This window comes from Cinclus cinclus, chromosome 1, assembly GCF_963662255.1.
Source record: "Cinclus cinclus chromosome 1, bCinCin1.1, whole genome shotgun sequence".
Lineage (NCBI taxonomy): Eukaryota > Metazoa > Chordata > Aves > Passeriformes > Cinclidae > Cinclus > Cinclus cinclus.
In genome coordinates this window covers 27,898,219-27,921,487 of record NC_085046.1, presented here as the reverse complement: position 1 = coordinate 27,921,487, position 23,269 = coordinate 27,898,219, and the positions used below count along the sequence as shown (strand labels likewise).

The window sequence follows — 23,269 nt, the reverse complement described above, 5'->3', positions numbered from 1 at the left end:
GTGTCTGAACCTCTGAAATACCTTACAAGTGCTATTTAGTGTACCAAGTTTCATGTCTGGCTTTTCATATCCATATGTGATAGTGGGTGAGGGAAAGGAATATTGTTTTATTCCTCTGATATAATAAAAAGATAAAATGTCCGTATCCTTGTTCTGAGATAGTAAGTGTATTCTAATGTATACAGAGAGGGTTTTTTCTGCTTTTATTGATTTTTTTTCCGTTTTGTTTGCTCTTTTTGCTTTTTTTTTAATGAGCTTTGTTGGTTCTCTAGTACGACCAAGGCTGGTAAATGTGGAACTGTTCATAGACTTTATTTTTGTTCATGATAAAAAACCTCTTGAGATTAATGAGTCACTGGTGCCTCACATCTGCTCCCAAGACTGGGGAATTTGGGAAAGAAACTGAGGAGAAATATAAGCATAAAAATAAGTAAAATATTAAGAGCAGAAATCTTCATGATGGTGAATGGATATGAAGGATTTAAGAAGTGTTACAGAAATTTTTAGGGGAGCAAAATGACAGGTTAAATCACAGCTATAATGAATACACTTTTAAAGTGAATATTATATTTTAAGAAACTTAACTACTTTTTTGGGCTTACCAATAAATTTGTTAAAACAATATATTCAAAAGCAAGCATCAGAAATCCATATTGACAGATATTACTGTCACAGACCAGAAACAGTACCCTCTTTCGTGGAGAAATATCTTGTAAACTATGTCAGTCAGGTATCATGATTTTTTATAGTAGCTAGGTTTCGTTGCTGTAGGTTAACCTCTAGTGATTGCTCTCAGTTGAGTAAGCCACTTCTCTGTAACTCTGGAGAAAATACTTTTTTTATTCCTTCATGAGCATCTTGTTGCATGTTGCCACAAAGCAACCTGAGGCACAACTCAAAAGTTCTTCCTGCATTATAGCACCTAGCACATGCTCCAAAGATATTAAAATGTTTAGGGTGTCTTGTTTATATTTCCATATTTTTACTTCTATTTTCAGATAAAATTTTCCTCCATATAGATGTGAGTAGTAGGCTCTCTGCTGGGGTCTGTAGTGTAAAGCAGAGTATGCAAGAAAGGCATCAGAATAAAACAAGAACAGGTTTCATAGCATGTAAGATTGTGGCTTGTGGATATAATTGTCAACCTGGTGTTGTTCTTGTGTTGTTTTGTTTTGTTGGGTTTTTTTTTTGGTTTTGTGGTAGCCCTAGCAGTGTGAAGAGTGAGCAGTTCCAGTCTGTCTACTATTTCTCTCAGTAACCTGCACAAATTACATTCTGATCTGTAGCTCAACAAAATCAGGAAACAGTGCATAGACTTCCAGTGAATTCACTGCACCTTTTGTCTGCAAATATGCAGAAAACAGATGATATTTGGGAACATCAGTGCTTGTCTGAAGTGTGTGAATTGACTGGTATTCATAGGTGACCTCTGTACAAATATTTCAATCTGAAAGGATAGTTGAAGCCCAAGGTAAGAAGTGGTTTCCTCTCTCCCCCTCCATTAATCCCCCTGGGGAGATGAAAATTTAATTCAGCCATTTGTAAACCTAAGACTCGGTCGCTGAGAACTAATCCCTGTTTGTAAAATTAGAATTATTTTGTTATTTTTCTCTATGCATCACTTTAAATTTATCCACATCAAATGTCATCTACATTTTTATACCCCAATTACTACGAACTGCAAGGCCCTTTTGCAACTTTTTATGACTTGTGTTGACTACTGAAAATGGTCAGAGCAAGGTGTCCAGGAGTGGATTCTTGGCCAGATGTGAGAGCAGAGATGAAGGCAGGACTAGAACTGAACAGATGAGGGTGAAGGATGAAAATTACAGCTGGAATGAGCTGCAGAGAGTTCGGAGGAAATTGGGCAAAGAACTGGAAAAAGGGACTGACAGGTGGGCAGTGGAGGTTGCACCCAATTGCATGGACAACTGTGAGCTACAGTGCAAAACTATTATAAAGCATGACAGAAAATTTGAGTCAAATTCAGTTTTGCAGCAGTAGAACTGATAAATGTCAGGGAAAATGATCTCACAGTATTACTTAGTGGTATAAGTATTTATGAGGTAGCTTTTCAACCATGGGTGGTATCATTTTATGATATATGAAAATGTTATTTGTTGCGTAAAACTGGAACTGGTCTATGAGGATTTTAACTTTTCTGCAGTCATCTATATGGCCTCTGCTTATGCTCTGTGCCATAGGAGATTAACACTTAGATTTGCCAGAAGTACAGTTGGTAATGGAAAAAGGAAAAAATTGACAAAGATATCTCTATTAAAATCATGCCAGTCACACATAAATCTCTTATGGATGTGCATCTCCACTGGCTATTTCCTTACTTTTGCGTATGATTCATTATAAAGAAGAACAGGAATTATATGATTGTTAAGACAGAAGTAGAAAGAAAAGAACATTAGAAAAAGTCATACATTCTTATTAATATATATTATGTGCTGCAATGAAATCATTTTTACCTAAGTATAAAATTACCTAGATAATAGATTTATGAACTGTAAGAAAAGATGGAAAATATGTTGTCTGTTGAAAACTACTGTGAGAGACCTGGTAAAAATATTCTTTATATTGAATTTTAGAAAACATTGAATATTTTTAGCAGCTGCAGTTTTATTTATTTTATACAGTATTGAGTATTTAATTAGATTATATCCAATGTATGCACATATTTCTATCACCAGAAATACAAAGTACAATGTCTATGACATATAATATGCTGTAAATTTTTACTTCACAGAATCAGAGAATTAATTAATTTGGAAAATACCTCTGAGATCATCAGATTATGAAGTCCAACCTATGACCAAACACCACCATGTCATCTAGGGCATGGTACTAAATGCCATCTCCAGTCATTCCTTAAACACCTCCAGGGATGATGAGAGCCATTTCCCTGGGTGGCCCATTCCAATATCTAATCACCCATTCTGTGAAACAATTCTCCCTGATGTCCAACACCTTGACACAGGTCCTCTTGTCCTGTTACTTGCTGCCTGGAAAAAGTCACTGACATCCCCTTCTCCCACCCCAGCTGCAGCCTCCTTTCAGGGTGTTATAGAGAGCCGTAAGGTCTCCAATGAGCATCCTTTTCTCCAGGCTAAACACCCCCAGCTCCCTCTGCTGCTCCTCACAGGGCTTGTGCTCCAAACCCTTCACCAGCTTTGTTGCCTTTTCCTGGACTTGTTCCAGCACCTCAGTGTCTTTCCTGAATTGAAGGGCACAGAGCCTGACACAGCACTTGAGATGTGGCCTCACCTGTGCCTAGCAGGGGAAGAATTTCATCCCTGGTCCTGTTGGCTACACTGTTCCTGATACAGCCAGGGTGCCACTGTTCTTCTTGGCTGTCTGGCCACACTGCATTCAGCCACACTTGTTTAGGAGCTGTTGACCAGCAGCCCCTGGTTCTTTTTGTGGGTCACTTCTGGCTGTTCTGCCCCCAGGCTGTAGTGCTGCATGGGATTCTTGTGTCCAAAGTGCAGGACCTGGCTCTTGGTCTTGCTGAACCTTACACTGTTGGTCTTGGCCCATTGGTGTTGGTCTTGGCCCATTGATCCAGTCTGTCCAGGTCCCTCTGCAGAGCCTTCCTGCCCTCCAGCAGATCAGAACACCACCCCACCTTGGTGTTGTCTGCAGATTTGCTTGATGGTACACTCAAGTCCCTAATCCAAATCAATAGAGATAGTAGGCAGGAGTGGGCCCAGCACTGATCCCTGGGGAGCACCACTAATGATGGGATGTTGACTGAATTTGGCACCATTCACCATCAGCCTCTGGGCCCTGCCATTCAGCCAGCCCAGAGAAGAGTGAATCTGTCACTTGCTCTTGAATCTATGTCTTGCAGTCTGGGACTCATTAAACCAAAAGCAGCAACTTCAGACATACCTTAGTAGGCATTTTTTCCCAAAGAGACTTTTTCTTCTATACATTTGCAGTCACTTTCATTTTGCTTTATGGTGTAAGTGTCCACAGCTTGAATTAAAATCATTGAATATTTCAGGTTGGAAGGGACCTTTAAAGATCATCTCATTCTGATACCCCTGCCATGGGCAGGGATACCTTCCACTAGACGTTGCTCAAAGGCCTATCCAGCCTGGCCTTGAATCAGGATTGTGGCATCCAGAGTTTCTCTGTGCAGCCTGTTATAGTGTATCACTGCCCTTACTGTAAAAGAATTCTTCTTTTTGTCTAATCTGAATATAGTGTTTTTCAATTTGATAGAATTATAAATAATAATGAACCTTCTGCAGAGCTAGATTATTCCCGCCTGTATACTACATGGAATTTTATACTATCCTCTGTCATCTCTGGCAATAATGACCAATGTAATTGACAGAATATTGGAAGAGGTGTTCAGCTTTTCTGCCCATCATATTTCCTATACTCCTAGTTTCATTTTTAGACCGTATTATCTGTATTGTCAACCTTAAGAAATATGTGTTTTTATTTAGGTCTCCTTTAGGATTTTTTTTGTTTTTCTTTTTTTCTGTACTTCATCATCACACCTTTTTCAGTGCTGCAGAACTTCAATGCATTTCAAAATTAAGTTCCTATTTTTTCCTCATGATTCCTCTACTTTCTGATGATGACCTCCACTTTTTTCAAATATACTTGTCAGCCCTTTTTTTCCCTTTGTACTGCTCACAGTTTTTCTCCATGGAAATATACCTCAGTCTCAGCACACTTTTCTGGTATTTTTGGTTCCCTGCAGAAGTGGTTCTGCACATTATTCCACACTTGCTTGGAACAAAAGAGTGAACAAGGGAGAAAAGGGAGGTAAAGTGGTCTGCTCCTTTTAAATACATAGCATGATTCTGTGTCTCTGAACACCTTCCAGACTTGTGGTGGATGAGATGATAAGCATCTTCTCTTTATGGTTTCTTTGCTACTTTTTTTTCCTGCCATAGAATTTTCTTTTTTAAATTCATTACATTCTGTACATTGTTGTTCATGAATGCTGCTCGTAGAATGGGAGCTTTATGCTGAAAATTCTGTGAGTTGATGATAGAGATTGAGATCAACTCTTGACACTTAGTGACAAAGAAACAGTATTTTTGCAACAAAGTTGGAATAGTCTTTTAAGAAGTATTTTCAGAGAGCAGTGCTAAGAGATTATATTTTTGGGAGCAATGTACTTTCTTGGAGGAATTAAAGTTCTACTTGTCCATGAGCAGATATTCTTACACAGATTTGTATTAGAATTGCAATGGACTTTCCAAGGAATTTACCTTAGAGACTGAATAATTCTAGTATTTTTCTGGGTAAAAATCTCTCGTATAGATTAAAGGATAAAAGTTGACAGAACTGGAGGCAAAACTTTGTTGTTTCTCTGCCAAGGAATATGGAAAATAAAGCCTTCCCATAGTCTTTTTCCAAGTGGTCATAATATGGTTAAAATCTGTATTTATTTTCATGCAGATGGCTAGAGGCATAGTCTTGATGCAAGGCCACTCTCATGCTAAATTTTAAATCTCTGTTCAGAAAGTGTAGCTGTGTTAAAGCAGTTCAAAGTGTGTGTTGTCAAACACTCTCAATATAAGCAAATATACATGCCTTTAACCCGATCGTTTTAAAAAATGGTCAAACTATTTCAGCTGACATTATAAAAAATAACAGAAATTTTCTGATGTAGAAATTTTAGCTGAAGTCATTGAAGCTTGACACTGCATAATTAAAGTGGAAATAAATTTAATAAATGTAAATAGTAAATATGAGAAGTGTAAATAGGATGAAATGAAGGTGTGACAAACTTGCAAATGTAGCAATAAGCTCTTGCCCCAAGTGAAGACTGTAAATGCAGAATAAGAATTTGTTACTTAAGTTAAAGGTACTACTTTTATTGTGACCTTTTATTAGCAGCCCATAACTGGTGTATTGTTATGCATGTTCTGTCAGAATGTTCATACTGCAGTGAAATATAGATGCTCTTCAGGTGTTGAATAAAGTATTTACTATTTCCGTATTTAGATACAGGACAATTTTTCAATGACATGCCTTGTAATTGCTTAATCAGAAAGGTTATATAAAATAGTTTTAGCAGTAGGGGGGTTTCTGATTAACTGATAATGGAGCAAACCCATATCACAGACTACTTTGATTATTTTGCCTTGATTACCAAATATTAGTCTGAACTTTTCTAAGAAACATATCTAAGTTTCTAAGTGATATTTATCCACAGTATAGAAATGCTGTAAGAAATGGCAGTGTTAGCCCTTTTATGCTGTTAGGACCTGCCCCTGAAGGTGAGAGGAACTGAGGTTCTTGTTAATAGAAATCCCTTGGGGCAGGTTAGAGTGAAGTGGTACGGAATGACTGGTGTTTATGCATACATAGGTATCACCACATGTGGATCAAGTGATGAGATTTGATTGTTGCGTGGTTGAAATGATGGTCACAGTCTTGATCTGTCAGGGGTGAGGAAGTCTCTGAAACATATAGTTTAGTGGGTTGATCTGTGTTCAGGTTCAGGTAGGAGGACCCAGGTACCTCCCCTGGAGCGGGAGTTTAACACTGTCTATTGAAACACTGTGGATCACATTCAGTCCTCTGGTGGAAAGCCCCAGAAATTAGTCTGGTGACACTTTGAGGAACTTTGATAGTTTATGACATCTTCTAAGACATTACAGCTGCTTCTCACATCCACTTGGTTTAGCCAGTTATTCCCCATCAGAAGGCATGAGCACCTTCAGCCTGTGTCTGAATGTCCTGGTACTTCCCCAGGACCAGAGTTTTATGCCTGAACAGGTTATGTAACTGAGTTCATTGGCATGATGAAAAGCATTATCCCATATAGTAAGATCTGCTCCTTACCTGCCTCTTCCCTTACTTGGCTCAAACCCCAGCTTGTTGCTAAACAGACTGGTTTGTTGTGGTCCTCCTTAGTGCTCCCCGGCTCTGCACCTGGGCTGTTCTTAGTTTTCACCGCCACACACCCAAAATCCCCCTTCAGCTGGGGGGTGCAAACCTGGCCTCAGCAAAGCACCTGCTGCTTTTGCAAATGGCCAATTGTATGAGTCATTAACCATTAACATTTCAGTCTTTCAGAACTGTTGTGCAAATTTATTTCATCCCCATTAAAGATCAATTCACTTTCCAGAAAACTGATCAATACTTAAAAATGTGGAACACTGCTAGCATAAAAGGTGTTTCGGTTCTTGAAGTTTAAGTGTTGTTTTGTCATTTCTACTCCCATAGGCTGTATATTTTGATGTACGGTAGGTAATACAATAGCAAGATAGGTCAGCCTTTAATCATGACTGATTGTGTAAAGTTTTGTGTTGTGTAAAGTTTTTAAGAGTTCAGCTATGCATTTCAAAGCATATTAAAAAAAAAAAAAAGCCAACAAACCCTTTCCTGTAGAATAACCCATTCCCTTTCCTATTCCAACAAAACCAGTGTTGTAAAGGAGGAGCAGGCTTCAAACTTGGTTTTGGTCATCTCCTATTAAAAGCTGAGAAAAGTCTCTGGGAGAGAGAAAATATACATGACAGCAGCCTGTGATTCAGTTTCTTGCAGTTTTATTGTGGCAAAATTGTCATTAAATATGTATTTGTTTAGCAGTCTAAAATTTATTTACATTGTAGAAGAAATTAAAATGGCCATGAGAGTGGTTCATTAATCTTCTGTTCACTGCTGTATTGATAAGCAGATGAGCTTTACCTCTTTGAAACAGGAATGCACGTGGAAGATACGAACTAGAGGTTGGGATTTTATTTATTATTAGAAAAACTGTAATATTTACTAGAATAAGACTTGTCTTGCTTATGAAGATTTCAGTATAATTTCTCTGAAGTTCTTTATTTAACTTCATTTTGTATTTCTATGAAAGGCGTCAGTTTTAATACAATCCTCTGTTCAATAATAGATATAGTGCATTTGAATAAAACCATGAAATTTAATCTGTTTCATGGCTTGTAAAGGAAATTAGTAAATCATTTGAAAATTAAGCATAAAATTATTTGTATCTACATGTCTTTGTATTTAAAAAGCTGTCAAGTAAGTTGCCTTTCTATGCTTAAAAACAGACTTTACAATGGAGAACAGATTAACAATACATTTTTCAGCCCCATAGAATCTTATAGGTTATATTTAAATTACAAGAAATTAAAACCTTTCCTGATACATTTAGTTTATCTTTTGTTATAAGGTTTTACAAGATTTAGATTTATAGATCTAAATTTTCTAGTAATCTTTGAGTACATTGACAATGCTGGGTTTTGTGTGGCTGAGCTCAAAATACCTGAATTTGACACACTCTATTCTGAATGACTCAAAAATATATGTCTATTTTAACTTTGTGTAGGTTTGTTATATGGACAGTTTGTTATATAGAGTGAGTCAATTTAGAACAGTCTTTTAAATAAAGAAAAAGAAAAGATTCTTCATTTGGGATAAAAGTAACTAAATAGGAGAAGGAAAGGTGATCAAAAGAGAAGTCACAAAGTCTTTTTTATCTTAATAATAGGATCAAAAGGCATTACAAAGTATTTTTATGAATACTTACATCAATGTTTTGTTGGTCTTTTTGTTTTGTTGAGGTTTTTGTTTTTTTGGGGTTTTGTTGGGGGTTTTGTTTGTTTGTTTTGGGTTTTAGTTTGTTGTGGCTTTTGTTTTTTTGCTTTGAGGATTTTTTCTGTTTTGATTTTCTTTTTGTTTTATTATTGATCATCCCTGTGTAGAAAGTAGTAGGAAAATAGCTGCATCCAGATTTTCCAAAGGCACCCAATGGAATTTCAAGACTTAGTTCACATTTCTTTAGAAACAAAAGGTTTCTTAATTTCTTCATATAAGTTGGTATAAATAGAGCACTCGATCCCATGTCAGTATGGTAGTGTGCTAGCTAAACTGCAGGTATAGAAGGAACATATGTCAGATCACTTCCATTCATAGACTTGAGGAATTTGGACCTAAATTGGGCCGGAACCCTCTTGGTCATTAGAGCTCCTTTGAGAATATACCATTTATCTGAGACCAGGTTCTCAAAAATAGTTTCCAAGTATTTTCAGATTTTCTGTGTAAAAACCTTCAGAAATTCCTGTAAATTTTTTCATCGAAATGTGTCATTTCTTTATTACTCTTCTCCTCCCAACTCTGTGTAGGCTGCCAGGTTGGACATCTTTACACCCCTCTGATGCTACACCAGCAAACAAGCTTGTGGAAATGGCCAGTACCACAATACCTCTTCTTACTTTGTGATTTTAAGAGTCATTAAGTAGATTTTAACAACAATTACGTAGTATTTTGTATGTAACTTGAAATAATTAAAAGTAGGGTTTTTACTTTTGACACCTTTTACAGTCATCTACATTTGTATTTCATTCTTCGCCACTTCTAGCTCATGCAGACTCTGTTGTTTTTAAGTTAGAAGCACAATTTGCTATGCCTGTGTCAGAGAACAGTTTATACAAGTGGAGAAACTGTGTTCATATCTGATTCCTAAGTGGGAATAATGAATTCTAATTCAATGTCTTTTGTTGTGGTTTTTCAGCTTCTTTTTTTTTGTTACAGAATAATAATTACTCATGGGAGTTCACAAAAAGTACACATACTTGTTTGAAATGGTGCTGTTGGCATCTTGATTGTCTTTAACAGTATGCAATAAATCTGGTAAAACAGAAGTGCAGTCTTTATGTATTTAAAAAGAAAAAAGTGTAAATTCTGCCTGCTGTCATGGTAAACTAAGCAATTTACTGGCATTTAGTCCAGTTTTATTTTCCTGTGGAACCTGTTAATGAACTTCAAAATGCAGGTCTCATTGCCCATTTAAAATGTGTCTATGAATTAATTACCAGGTAATACAGGTCTCCTACTGCAAAATATCTAAAGATTGTTAGATCTGGAATTTTTATTTTCTTCTAGTTTCTCATCCGTCATCATCTACAATAGGCATTTGCCTTTACTTTTAACTAGCTTAAGGCAAGCTACATTTTTGTCTTGGCTCTTCTTCATGATGGGATTGCCCTGCTTGCACATTCTACCTCTCTGCAGGATAAAGATGTTAACTGTGAATCAGAAATCATAAAGTAGGTGTGAGACACGAAATAAAATCGATACATTTTTCTGAGGCATGTCACTGGTTAAGTGACAAAAAATATTCTGATAGTCACTGAAAAAGAAAAGTCAAAGGTACATTTGAACCTGTCACTTCAACACATTCCTGTTATCCCTTTAGGGGATATCATACAACTTGACACCAACATTTAAGCTTTGAAAATTATGAGCTCATCTATTTCAAATGGGATGTCACATGTTCCCAAGCCTTTGCCATTACTTATAGTGGAAGACAGGATGATCACTTTTGTCACATATTGATAGTGAATAAGATCTTTCTTTTTTTCTTTTCTTTTTTTTTTTTTCTTGTTTCAGAATGAAGAACAAATTTTGGTATTTTGAATTTGGCACTTCGGAAACTTTCTCAGCCACCTGTAAGAAGCTGCATGAATCTGTAGAAATAGAAGTAAGAAACTAATTGTTGCCTTTATCCTTGAAATGTCACTAGTTTGGCTGAAATGCAGGGAGCAAGGGTGCAGAGTGCCTGAATCCAACAAGGCAAAGCAGTGCACATCCTTTCGACCCTATATTCCAAAATATTATTTTTATGATGTCTATTTGTAGTGTAGCTCTGCACACTGGAACAAAGTTCAGTTTGATGATTAGTGAAGTCTTAATACAGTAGACAAGGTCAAGAGGTGAAGTATAACATTAGAAATCAATAGGGAGTGTGGCTAGGTCAGATGGAAAAATGAAAGACAGTTGGAGGGAGTGAGAGCTGCTGCAGGATTAAAATAAAAGAAATAATCTTATTATTTCTAGGTCTCGAGGTTTTATAACCTTTAAAACTCAATTCCCTAAAATTGTACTTACTTTCCTGAATAAAGGTTAAAGAATATATATATTTTTTGAATTATTCCCTTCATTAAATAGCTTTTCTCTCTGCACAAGGGGTCATCTTTCCATTATACACTGAACATTAACTAGAAAGACACAGGATACGTACAGACAAAATACGAATTTAAAATAATGTGCCACTACCACTTTGATGGCTGCTAGAATAAGCGGCTAAATTACATAAACTGTTTGGGCATCTGAAGTTTATGAATAAGTACATGAAAAATGAGAAATGAGTGAAGATACAAACCTGAGAATTTAGGTTAAATAAGGAAACAGTTTCTCAAGAGGAGTATGTTGCTTTTCCTCTCCAGTAGTAATGAGAAACTGCATTTGTCAATGGAATATTTGTACAGCAGCATGAGGCACTCAGAGAGGTCTGGTGGTAACTCTGAGAGTCCAGTCAAAGCCTCCTAAAGGATGAAGTCTGAAATGATCTGAAGGGAACCATATACCTGGTAGCAGAACAGTAGCGAAGAATACTGAGGCTGAAACTGTAAGACCAGCAGTGCCACATTTGCCTGTTACACTGTTATGTTTCTCTTTGAAGTGAAAACCTCACGTTAGATTAAAATGTAATAAAAATAAAACAAAACTCCACCAAAAGCCTTAGAAAAAAAAATTAACAAAAGAAGCACCCCTGCTTCCCAAGAGAGTGCTTCACACACAGGAGTTTAAGGAAATGCAGCATGAAAAGTATTTTTTTATTTAGTGGAAGAAATGCTTACTTGATTTGATTAGATTTGAATAAACTGCCAGTTAAATGCACCTTTTGATTAAAGAGTTGAAGAGCAGGGTTTCCCAATAAAATATTGATATCTAGAGAAAGTCATCCATCCTGATACATACTAAGATGTGAACTTTAACCATATAATTTTAACCATTAAAAGGGTTATTAAATGTTAACATCACAAAGCAAACACGTAGATATACAAGTTTGTGGTGCTGATGCTATCAGTTGTGTAATTATTACCTATTCATGTCAATAACTAATGAGGCACATTTGTTAATACTCAATCTGTCCTGGTCATTACCATTAGTCATGCAATTAGGAACAAAAAGCATAGTTTCCAGAGTTTACAAGAACTGTTAGGAGGTGGTTATTTGCATATTTATTTGCAATGAGTAAATTACAATGCTTGCCAGTATGCTTGTATCCAATGTTTCTTGTTTGAACTTCATCAGCATTTTAGTCTGATTTTTAAGCTGATGCCCCCTGGAGATATCACTGTAAATGGGAGGTTGATAGATGAGACCACATTTCACTTCAAGTAAAGTGCACAAAGAATATGATTGCTCTACAGCCAAATTTTGAATTAACAAAGCCTGAGAAGATTAAGGATCTGTATCTCTGAGCTGTGAGATGGTGATCAAACGTTCTCTGGTCAACTACCTGTTTGGCTTTGTATTTGATTTCAAGCCTAATCAAGCTTGTTTCTTCTGACATACGTTCTTAACTCATATTCTGTATGTTTTCTTCTGCATGAGGGTGAGATGCAGAACAAAGTTGGACACAATTCTTATGTTATCCAGAATAAGATGTATTTTTGTTTTCAAAATGGGATGCAAGAAGTTGAGAAGAGGTTCTAAAGAGAAAGAAACCAAAATGAAACCAACAAACCAACAAGAACTAGGACAAAATGAAGTATTTCTTTTTAATATTAAGTATTTATTTTCAATATTAATATGTCAGTAAACAAGGCTGAACAATTTACAATTTAGAGAACTTGCAGCTTATTTCCACTTCAGAAAAAAAAAATAAAGGTATGTGAAAGATATTTAATGAGAGTAGGTATAGATGTGGTGTAAGTAGGGGTGGCATGGACCATACCTGCAATGCTGTAAAAGTGTAGTGGGAGCAGTGTTAGCCTCCTTCTATGCCACCTGGTGTTAATGGGTAAGGGAAAGGAGTTTAAAACATTCCTGTATACTTGCTTGATACTGCCCTTGGTTTCATAGCAAAGCCTTACTATCAGCTCTTTTCAGGCATAGATACGTACTTTCTCAACAGATGATCTGAAAATAATTTATATGATAAATAAATAATAAACAATAATAATAAATTAACAATAATACCCAAGAAGTGAATGAGGCCAAGAGAGATGGCAAAAAGAGAAGAGCTAGTTTTTCTTTTTAGTCCAGGTAGGCATACTCCACATTTTAAAAGCATGCTTTTGTTTTTAACAGCACCATTACGTTATTTGAAATAAAAAAGAAAAGGAGCAGAACATGGGTGTTTTGTTTTTGCAGTATATGAATGTGCTAGAACTATGCAGAAGTACCTGTAGGGCAAACTTTTCATCTGTGTACGAACAAAAGAAATGCTCCTTTCCTTATTCAGAAAGTTGCTCATCACTGGGGGACTCTGAGGCCTCGTCACATAATTGTCTTAGTGTACTACCTGCTGTGCTCAATATTGAGTGAAAATGGAAGCTAGACCCTGCACCATCCTATTTCACAATTCTTCTTTTATTTAAATAATTCCAGTCAGTTTGGGGGACGCCAGACCTTTATAAATTAACAGCAGGGAAATACCAAAGGTGTCAGATTGCATATTTATCATCTTTCTCGTGTAATACTTAAATATGTATTAAGAAGTGACTGACATAAATTAGGCAGATTTCAGAAGCCACAGGCCGTGGCTTGTAGAGGACCCCCTTCTGCTTGACATTTCATCCTTGTCAAAGATCAAATTATTTTAATTTAGGCTGCAAATTATAAGAAATGAAGACTTCTTTGTGGGAATTCCCTGTGGTAATCTGACTTTTGTTGTCACTGCTGCTTGTCAGTGTGCAAAAGATATAATATGCATGCAAATAAGGTTAAAAAATATGTACTATCTAATTATCCAGCCAGTACATTCCACTTGAAGACAGTGGGAGGCCTGACACACAGTATGTGTTTGATTCATTGAGGCCTGCAGGGTATTTACACAAGATTACTTTTAATTATGAAATTAATATCTGTTTATCTAGAATGTATAGCAGTAAGTGAGCATACACATGAGCAGAATTTTTAGCAAAATAAATCATCTTAGTATTTAAAACATATAAAATGCCAGGGAAAACCACACATTTGCTTCCAAAATTGACAGTGGAAGCCTAGGCCTTTATTCTTGTAAGAAAAGTATTATTAAAAAGTTACACTTTCAATTACAGTAGTTGCCACAACCACCAATTCACTTTCAGATATGCCTTTTGTCTTTAAAGGTTTCCTCATATGAATATAATCGACAGGTTTAAAATTTGATTCTTGAAGAGCAAATATGAAATGGAAAGCTTAGTGTTGAAATTGTTCTCTGTCCAGATTTATGCTCTTCTTAGAAGAGTTAAGATGTGTGTGCATGTTTTATGATCTCAGAAAGTTTCAGAATAAACAATTATTCAGTTATTCTTTAGTTATACTTGGCTTTTCTTCTTCTAAGCTGTGGTAAAGGTTTAGGCAGAGAGGAAGAAGAGCCAGTGACCCACAGAGCAGCAAGCTGCAAGATATCAGTGGACTATTATTGATACTATTTAATTGTTTTCCTAGTTTTCTCTCTGATTATTGTGTATTGGAATTGCAAAATAATACCCTTAATCAATTTGAAATGGATGACTGGATCCTCTACAAGCTTGTAGAACACTTCTGGAGTAGGATCAGATGTTTTAAAAATCTGCTGCTCTACACTGTGGTCTGTATGACTTGTCAGGATATCAATATATTCTGTCTATGTTGAGGAATGAAGCTAATCCATCTCTAGCCAAGGTGCAAGTACAGGAATCCTGGGCAACTCTGGCTGGTACGGTAAACTAATGAGTAGAACTGGATGCTTTGCTTTCCACCTGCAGGTTCCCCTGTAGCAATATGAAGTTGTGGCTTATTTTCTCCTGTGGAGGTTCTTCAGTATTTTGCTGCATTTTATATGAGTTAAGAACTTCCTAATGTTGGTAGAGAGGGGAACTTAGGTTGAGTAAATTGTAGCCAGTGAAGGCTGGGTGAATGCTATCAAGCTACGTTCATCTCATTCAATGTGTCTCAGGTGAAGTGTATTTGCAAATGTTAGGGTTCAACCACCTGAGAAAATGCTGCAGTTTGTCACTGGGCAGGATGGTATGTTAAGATCCCTGAGCCACTCTCCAAAAGTGAAAAATATGGTCCCTTTATAGATATAATTGAAAGCCAGATTTAGCAAAGAAATATAGTTGTATAAAATGTCTTAGTGTCCAGGTTTGCTATAGGAAGCATGAGAAATACATACTAGTGACACAAGATGGGCATAATTCTATCACTGAAGGGACTGTCTTGCAAACTAAGATTACTTCTGTGTGTCCAGTAAGTCTTAGAAAGGTTTTGGATCACTGATCCCTCTTTAGCTCCATATCCTATGTTTTCCCTTAGCAATAATGCATATTTCAGAGAACTGGTTGTGAAGGTTCTGGAGTAAGAATTGCTTCAGCTGCATCAGGAATTGTTGCACCCACTTCTAATAATTTTACTTCTTGCTAGGAGCTATGAGTCAGCCATAGCCCTATTCTGATATGCTCGTTGTGCCTTTTGACTGAAACGATGAACTGGGTGATGTTCTGTGCTCCTTGCTTATACCCTTTTCCATAAGTCTGTGTGTTCTCTGCCCGCAGGGACTTTGTATTCCAGTTGTTATGGAGGTGACTCAGTTGCAAGAGTGACAAGTATCATTGCAAAACCATAAGGCAGAAAATTTAGCTGGAAAAGGCAACAAAAACTCCGGTTATTGATAAGGAAGTTCTGGTAGTATAAGAGTTTTTCTGATATTAGCTGTAGTGAAGCTAGAAATATATTTCACTTGGGTCAATGGACAGGTATCAGATAACAAGACAGTACCAAATGGTCCCACACTTAGGCAATCAAAAGCTGAATAGCAATCATGTTTTACCTTCTGAATAGTGATCTGTTTCTTATCTCATACCTCCTTTTCAGATACAAGTATATCTCTTAGGTGTAAACACTGAATAAATTATTAGCAGCATTAAGAATGATGAACTGCTGAAGAAAAATATCCAAGAAAAAGAACATTCTGATTTTTCTTTCTCTCTTTTTTTCCCCTTCCCTTCTAATTAGTGTGATGGAATTCAGCTGGACTTAATCAATATCTCTCTGGAAGGAATTGCCATTCTAAACATCCCAAGCATGCATGGTGGTTCGAATCTTTGGGGAGAGACAAAGAAAAGACGTAGCCACCGTCGGACAGAAAAGAAGAGGTCAGATAAGAGAACCACTGTTACAGATGCTAAAGAATTGAAGTTTGTATGCCAAGGTAAGCTTACAGATTGATATAGGCTATCTGGCTCCATAATGCCAACTCAGTTATATAATTGACCTTGTCAAGAAAAAGGATAGGCAGTTCTTAGATATTTCCTTTCTTATGCATTTAGCTTTTCTGATGGGAATCACTACCACAAGGGCACAAAGTTGTACTGCCAATTGCAGCATCTATACTTGTAAACCTGCCTCAGGTATTACCTTTTAAGCAGAGTAATCACACCATGTGGAGCTGTTTGCTACTGGGACAGTCTAGAAATAGTTGGAGATTATGGAGTTGGAAAGTGCTTCTAATCATTTGTAATGTTTTTTAATGTCAGTGTGCATAAAACTTGGGGATAATTGTGCCCTGTTTCTGACAAGCCTTGGCCAGAGGCGAGGGAAAATTACTTCAGAATAAAAAGAGCAAGCTATCTATACGTTTTATGTTACTATGTTGTAATGCTGTATGAATCCTTGTATATATATGCTTCAGTTGGCTTGCACAAGCATGATAATTTTTTTTCAGGGTTCATATACTTTCCTGGTGATTAGATGCACTTACTCAATAAATTTTATTATTAAATGTAGCTCTTGACACCCATAATAAATAATAATTGTTATTCTTCTCTGATAATCTGAATACCATGCATTGTAACACTTGACTGGACGTCTCAAGTCTGAGTGATTGTAAGCTATCAGTCTCTTCACACCAAAGGAATGAACAGACCAGATTTTGAAAATGGTCTGAGTTTTGTTTGTTTGGGGTTTTTTTATCTATTTATCCTGCAAAAATGATTCTTTTGCTTCAGAGTATCTTCTTGTTTCTCCTCCTTATTCAGACTTTATGAAGATCAGCACTTCAACTGTGTTTTGCTGTTGGGATCCTTTTACTAGTTTTGAATATCCTGGTTTTGCATTTCATCAGCAGTAATTTTTAAGTCACTAGTTATAATATAGTTCATTATTATGCATTGTAGTTTTAATTCAGATAAATTATCTGGATGACAGAAGTTTAGGAATAAAGTAGTTTTTTGTGGCTTAGAGGCTTTAATAGGTACTAGCATTCAATTTCTGTGAGCTCTAGCAATTTGGCATATGTTCCCATTATCTCAGTGTGACTTACCAATACACCTTGTCAGCCAAAGTCTCTCCAGCTACTAAGCTTCTGCATGGACTACAATTCTGTATTATGCCCTGATGTTCAAGAGATAGAGGCTGCTAGGTAAAGGAGTCACCAAAGTTTTTTCCTTTTATTTTGCTTCGGAACACAGGAAGACAGGGCATTTATCCTTTTCATAGTAGAAAAACAGGCACAATCACTTCTTTAATTATTGAAATTGTGTGGATCTTTGATACATACACAGCAGTGATTTCAGTCTACTGACTATAATTGATGTATTAAAAGGGCATTGCTACACTCAATTTCCATTTTCCTGGACAGGATAAAATAAAATTGCAGTAAAAATATTAAAGACTGACCAGAACTTTGTGTGTTATCCGTCGAAGTGTTCATAATGCAGACATTAAGCACCTTACTTTAGAAGAACTGTTCTCATTGTTTAGTTTCTAATCACCTTATATGCATATGCACTGTGGATGGAAGTAGCTTCATCCAAAAGGCAATTTTTATAGCAGAGATTCTCAATATCCAAAACTAGATCACCTCTCACATCACTGAGTACATAGACAGTATTATTGTTTGCATCTTCACTAGCATTCCAGTGCTGAGCAGGAGTACCCTTCTTGGATTTCAGAGTGGTCCATATTTATTTTGTTCCAGTTTGCAACATTGAGCAGTCTTGAGCATGCAAAGGGATTCCTTTTTAAGGTGTGGGGTGTGTGGGGATGGGAGGTGCATGCTCTGACTGCAAGAGCATGTTTAGTCCATGAAACAAGATTAAAACAACTCAAAACTCAAAAATGAAGATAGTGTGAACATTTCAGAACCAACTTTAGGTTGATTAGCTTTATGAGTCCACTCCTATTTTATACTTCAAAGAACAGTCACTTAATTCTGCTTAGATAGGTTCTTAGGACAAGTGTATTTCTTCAAGTCAGAATTCAAGATTATTGCTGAATAATGGAATTCAATCAATTTTATGTCTAGGCTTCTCAGATAGTTTTGATAGATCTGAATCTACTCACTGGGGGAATAACTGACTCTCACTTGAAAGTGTTACGATTTTTTTCACTAGCTGATTATTTTCTTAGGCACTATGTACTTGTGGCACAATGCACCTTTTAGTTTGAAGAAAACATTTTGCCAGCTATTAATACCTGGTGCAGAGATAGATATTGCTGTATTGAGAACCGTGATAAAATACATACCTGCTTGTTAAGTTCTGTTTATTAGCTTATTCTGAATAAACATCCTTGTAGTTATTTTTATGTCCAAATAAAGCATCTAATGACTTGACAACTAAGCACTGCACTTCCTAGGAGACAGCAATCAATCCTCATGTTTTCTATGGATACATATATATATATATGTGTGTGTGTATATATATATTTAAGATTTTCGTGTTGAATTTTTTTTTTTTTTTTTTGGTTTTTATAATTCCAGTGTTTTTTTATAGGACTCCTGAGCATGCCCATTTACTTTTAGACTTTGTCAATTGCAGTACAACTGTGGGTTTTTCAGCTGTGTATCGATCTGTATTCTTGTCTGTGCTTGTCTCGTTCTATAACTTGGCCATAAATGCATGAATTGAACCTTAGTACTCCGAGCCCTTAGGTGGGGTACTTGCAGGGACTTTTGGAAGCTGTGTCCTCACTCTGGGTAGTTTGTTGCCCCTGAGCATGTTGAACAGTCCCAAGGAGGACTTCTCAAACTGCCTGAGAAACCTCTATGAGGTCCTGCTGCTCTCTTCCCATGCTCTTGTGTACAAATCATGTACATGCAACGTGATCGTCACTGCAAGAAAAAAAGACCCAATTTCTGCCAAATCATATTTCTTTCTTAGGTATCTGTATAATGCAGGGAAGGTATATTTCTCTGAGCCCACTCCCCTCTTTCTTTTCTTTGGTATTTAGCGTTGCCACCTGTTGATGTAAAAAGGCTTTATTTTCTTTGCCCTTCCCATTATCATCCTCTGCACACTCAATAGCCAGACCACAGTTTGCACTTTAAGTAATCAAATGGATGTCTGCTTACAAAACAATCTGATTACGTGCATGTTGTCTGACAACAATATATTGAAATTGAGTGGTTTAAAATGTGCATTGTTTAAATACGTTCCCTGCTTATTTTATTAGGGTTTTGGACATGTATACTAAAGAGAAATATTCAGCAGTCATAGCATATTGGTATGTGTGCCTGTGTATTGCATTTCTGTCTAAATAGTAACATTTTAATATAAAGCATGTATGAAAATGTATTGGTCTGATTCACTTATAACTAATTGGGGGAAAAAAAAACCAAAACATGTTTAGCTGTAGTGTACTAAGTATTATCATAGTCCTTGTTAGTGGAAAAAATAGTACAGGTTTTATTTCTGCTCCTGTGCAGAAGTAGAGAGAGTCTCTCATCACATTTTCTTAGGGTAAAAATCCTGTGATATTTTTATTATGTAATTTCATTTTAATTTCTAATTTATCAGTACAATTTCTATTGTAAAATGTCAATGCATTTGGAAAAAATATAACTACAAATAGATGTGACAGTTCGTGAAAGTAGGTGACTTAGTGTTTTGACATTATGAATCTCACACTTGCAGTGTTTCCATTTGTTGTTTTATTTAAAATCTTCTAGTATGCACATATCTATGATACATCTTTCCCGGGCCATTTACAGATATTAGATGTTGCTGTAAACTACCTTTGAACATAATTTAGATATGACTTCTTTTTGGATATTCACAGACACTGATAAATGCCGAAAGTCAGTACTTGGAAAATATTAAAATAGTGCATAGAAACAAAACTGTGAGTTGAGAAACATAAATGCAAATAAGTGCTCTACCTGGTTGCATATTGCATCTAAAACAAGTTAAATCGTGACAACGTGTCTTACATGGAAACTATATACCCCCTTATGTTAACTCTTAAACAGTTTTCTTCCTCACATAAATTCTAATTAAAATTTTCAAACCTTTTGTGACAAAAAAGGATTTTTTAAAAATTTTTAATCTCCCCAGTTAACTTTTTGCTAAATGAAGTTTCCATCAGGGTGGAAGCTGTTATGCTTTGATTTGCTTTCATTGATGAAGTTCGGTTACAGCCTTATTCTGATATGAGATCTCTTTTAAACTGTCTTAATATTTGATGGCAGAAATATATGCAACTTGTTTTTGCACGAGTGGTTCCACTCGCCTCAATGGACTCATGCTTGAAGACAATATCCATGAGCTATTAATAGGTGAAACCTTTAGACTATAAACATTTCAGTGGAATACTTTTTTCATATTTATGTTGTACATCACCAGGCACATTGATACTTAACAAAGTCCTTACCAATTTATCTGTGCAGCTTGTTAAGAGTTGAAGTGGGCTGTCACTCCACAGACTACTAGACAAATTCAAGACAATGTGTATTCATATCACAGCTCCTAGGCATAAACCAAGCTTACCAATATGATTCAATAACTCTGTGTGGAAATCTCTTTTAATAACTGCATTATGACTTTCTGAATGGCAATGCAGGGGCTTTGGAAGTGGAATAATGTGTATGCAGTCAGTTCACTGCAGTTAAAAGCAGTTCAAGACATGCAGAGACTGTGAAGGCCTTAAAACACTTCAAAATATCCATAAATATTAAGAGAACAGAAAATGCCTTTCTTATTAGGTGTCAAATTCCACTCTACAAGGAGAGAGAAGCTTCCCTATAGAGAGAGAATTCCTGACATGTTCCCTAAACAGCTTATAACTTTGTGAGCTAGCTGTCTAATCTAATTTATGGAGGTCTTCCATAACCTGTGCTCTGGCTAGGTGACCTTTTCTTGTTGAAAAAGTTGAAACTGTGTACTATATACACAGTCTGTGTAATATATACACTAAATATACGCAGTATATATTCATTATTTGTAGACTTTGGATTATTTTTGACATAAGGCATGTGTAATAAACTCCCTGTAATAATATTTTTATTAAATGTTACTGATGATGACTACATAAAGTAATAACCCTTACTTTGCATCTTGTTTAGACACCTTTTTACAAAATAGACATTAACACCTTAGCACAGAGAAAAAAAAGTTAATTAGAGCTATTTCATAGATCGTCGATATTAAGACTTTTAACATTAGTCTGAACATTAGAACAAATTGTCAGTTTATTCAAGCAGTATTTTTTTTTCTTGTCCATGCATGTTCCACATCTATTCTGAAACTCTAAACTAAAGGGCTCAAATTTCTGTGCAGAAATTTTGCTACTATTTTGGGAGTGTGGGTTGTTTTCAGTAAATGAAATGATTGTAAGCGCTGTTAAAGTTAGTGTGTCATTCAGTGTCTAAAATATCAACCCTATAGCCAGTAGATAGAGTCACCTCAGAAAAACAGTCCTTATCCTGCATTCAAATAGGTGTCTGAGGTAGACATAATAAAATGCTCACTGTAGGTAACTCTCTTTCCAGTAGAACCTAAGGAATAGGTTGGGTTAGACACCTCCCTTCCTGCTAACTAGATGGTGAGATGAATTTCTGTTCTGCTTGTGGTGACAGTTCACCAAATACTTGAGCAGGCCTTGGAGCAGGAATGGGAATTGGGCACCACTGCCTGGTAAGACTTGTTGAACTGAACCATGCTTGCTTGGATAGATTTGGTTCTGGTGTATACCATGTCTTTGATTAGCTGTGTGGTCACCAATCTACTGAGCAGAAATGTCTGTGAAAGAGGATCTGCCTTCCCAATTTGTGCAACCCCTGCTTGGAGTGCCGTTTCCAAGTGCTGGGGATGAGAGCAGGGCAGCACATGTTTTGGATATTATTGTATAAGAAGTGTTGGGAGACAGGGTAGTATTCAGTGGTGTTACATACTGCCTCATCTTTAGCGTGTACTGCATTATTGTGTCACCTTTTAAACATCTGAATGGCATGCTGAGTGCCCCTTTTCCTTTGGGTGCATTTGTGTTGCAGCACTGATTGTACACTGACCTCTTCCACCTGCTGGGCAGCAGTGACCAGTAGTGACTGCCAAAGCAGCAGCTTGGTGGGCAGTGGGAGCTGCATCTCCCTGGGGCAGCTGCAAGGTGCAACTCATCAAAATTCACCCTGGGCAAGGAAGCCTTACTGATTTCTGCCAGTGGAAGCACCCGTTCTTGCAAATGCAGGACTTGTGTAAGGCAGGATGCAACTGAGAAGCTCCTTCTACTGATACCTATTAGTTTCCAGGTTTTTGTTGGTTCTTCTAGAAACTGTGGAACAGGGTGTTCTATACTGTGATGTATTCCCGCTGAGCAGTAGCATCTCTGGAGGCAGTGCATTGGGGAGGGAGTGGGGTGGGGGGGGAGGGAAAGGGAGAAGGAGAAAAAAGAAAGTTAAAACCAAAGGATGTAAGACATAAACATCACTGTTTTCCCATAGTAACAAATTTCTTCATGGTAGAGCTGTAATTTTCATAACTCAAAACTTGGATTTTGGCTGACTGTCTGAGGGGAAAGGTTGGTGTTCAGATGTTTTTGTGTCAGCTAATGAATATTGTGTGGCCTTGGCTCCTTATTTTTGCTTCATCTTCATATTTACTGGAACGGCATATTCAGATATCAAAAAGGGCTAAATGGCATTTTGTCCTAACTGTTTAGTTAAATTGTACATAACACCATTAGTTTGTAAGATCTCTGTTCAAACATTTACTTTACCAAGCTGTTAAAGATAGTGCAGATTTCCTAATAGGAGAATGTGGGCTGAAATGTGATGATTTTATTATGCTACTGAGAAGCCCTTTTCCTGTCTTCTCTTCCACCTCAACTACCCCCTATGCCCCCATCCCCAGCAGTAAAGTTTGGGGGGGGACATTATCTTCCTCTTCTTAAAGAGGTTGTGTTCAGTCCAAGCCTTACTCATACAAGTAGTTCCATCAGTGTGCAGGATAGAACCTATAACTCATAAAACAGTTTTAATCTTTCAGAAATATAAATACAATTTCTTTTGGCTGTGAAACACTGAGTTTAT

At 36.7% G+C, this 23,269-nt stretch overlaps 1 protein-coding gene across 6 annotated transcripts in view; it reads left to right on the top strand.

Moving 5' to 3' along the window:
• Nucleotides 1–23,269, top strand: part of DGKB (diacylglycerol kinase beta) — a 298,411-nt gene that overhangs the window by 209,220 nt on the left and 65,922 nt on the right. For all 6 annotated transcript variants that reach the window (XM_062508155.1, XM_062508139.1, XM_062508130.1 and 3 more), the window contains 2 exons: nt 10,381–10,471; nt 15,982–16,177. In XM_062508155.1, coding sequence (XP_062364139.1) covers nt 10,381–10,471; nt 15,982–16,177 — 287 coding nt within the window. The remainder of the gene's footprint in view (nt 1–10,380; nt 10,472–15,981; nt 16,178–23,269) is intronic.